This window comes from Ailuropoda melanoleuca, unplaced genomic scaffold, assembly GCF_002007445.2.
Source record: "Ailuropoda melanoleuca isolate Jingjing unplaced genomic scaffold, ASM200744v2 unplaced-scaffold74931, whole genome shotgun sequence".
NCBI lineage: Eukaryota > Metazoa > Chordata > Mammalia > Carnivora > Ursidae > Ailuropoda > Ailuropoda melanoleuca.
Genome location: NW_023250427.1, coordinates 1 through 1,192, shown reverse-complemented (window position 1 = coordinate 1,192; position 1,192 = coordinate 1). Strand labels below are relative to the sequence as shown.

At 63.1% G+C, this 1,192-nt stretch overlaps 1 protein-coding gene across 1 annotated transcript; it reads right to left on the bottom strand.

Annotated features, from left to right (window-relative positions):
* Positions 1 to 6: 6 nt before the first annotated feature.
* On the bottom strand, positions 7 to 1,188 carry LOC117800700 (class I histocompatibility antigen, Gogo-B*0103 alpha chain-like; the record flags this gene model as incomplete). The annotated part of the gene is given in 3 exon segments (XM_034653258.1): positions 7 to 761; positions 763 to 827; positions 1,020 to 1,188. Coding segments are annotated over 3 exon segments (588 nt in total), but the record flags the coding sequence as incomplete, so codon positions are not given.
* Positions 1,189 to 1,192: the final 4 nt, after the last annotated feature.

Below are 1,192 nucleotides of genomic sequence, written 5' to 3'. Positions count from 1 at the left end.
GGCTTCATGTGACCATCCTGACGTGGACAGGGCCCTTGGCTAGGATGGAAGAAGCACAAAACTCAGTCACCACCCTAGCCTTTGGGATCTCCTAATGCTGGAAAATTCTAGAATCAGGGAGCGACCCCAGGGTAGGAGGCTGCAGGTCTAAGAGGGAGAGCGCTCTAAGGGTCCTGACTGGGGTGGAAGGTGAAGGAGTCAGAAAACCCGGAGTCAGAACTCCAGTTATGTTCTCATTGGAGAACAAGGCCTTGAGAGGGACAGTCATGGTTCCCAAGGTGGCTGCCAGGGTCAAAGGGAACCGCTGATGGGTTGTTCTAGGGACAGTCTCCACCTGCCTCCCGGGAGAGGCTGGATTCCTCAACTGCCCTTTAGAGAAAAGCGGCCTCTGGGTGAGTCCCTCTCTCTTAGGAACAGGAACACCCAGGCGGTTCACAGTCCCCACCCGTGGGAGGGGCGGTGTTGTGACACCGAGTCCATTTTCCCTTCCTGGTGGGAAGCCAGCCCCAGCGGAGGGGAGATCGGGGAGGCCCGCGGCCCCTGGTACCTGCGCGCTGCAGCGTCACCTTCCCGTTCTCCAGGTACCTGCGGAGCCACTCCACGCACTCTCCCTCCACGTAGTTCCTGTAACGCTCTGCCTCACCGGCCGCCTCCCACTTGCGCCGGGTGATCTGCGCCGCCGTGTCCGCCGCGGTCCAGGAGCGCAGGTCCTCGTTCAGGGCGATGTAATCCGCGCCGTCATAGGCTAACTGACTGTACNTACCCGCGGAGGAGGCGGCCGTCCGGCCCCACGTCACAGCCGTGCATCCACTGGATGGTGTGAGAGCCTGGCCCCGCCCGACAGGAGGCGATTATCCAAACAGAAAGTAAAACCGCCCAAAAGTTCCCGCGGGTTCGTCGGGGGTCGGAGGTCGGGGGTTCCCTCAGACTCGGGGTGTCGCTCGGACCCGGACACTCGGGGCGACCCGGCCCGTCGGTGGGGTGGGGGTGGTGACCGGGACCCGGGCCGCGTCGCTCACCGGCCTCGCTCTGGTTGTAGTAGCCCCGCAGGATGTTCAAGCTCTCTCGGAAAGTCTGTGCGTGGTCCTTGATGATCCGCGTCTCCCGGTCCCAATACTCCAGCCCCTCCTGCTCAATCCACGGCGCCCGCGGCTCCATCCTCCGACTGGCAGAGTCGCTGTCGAACCGCACG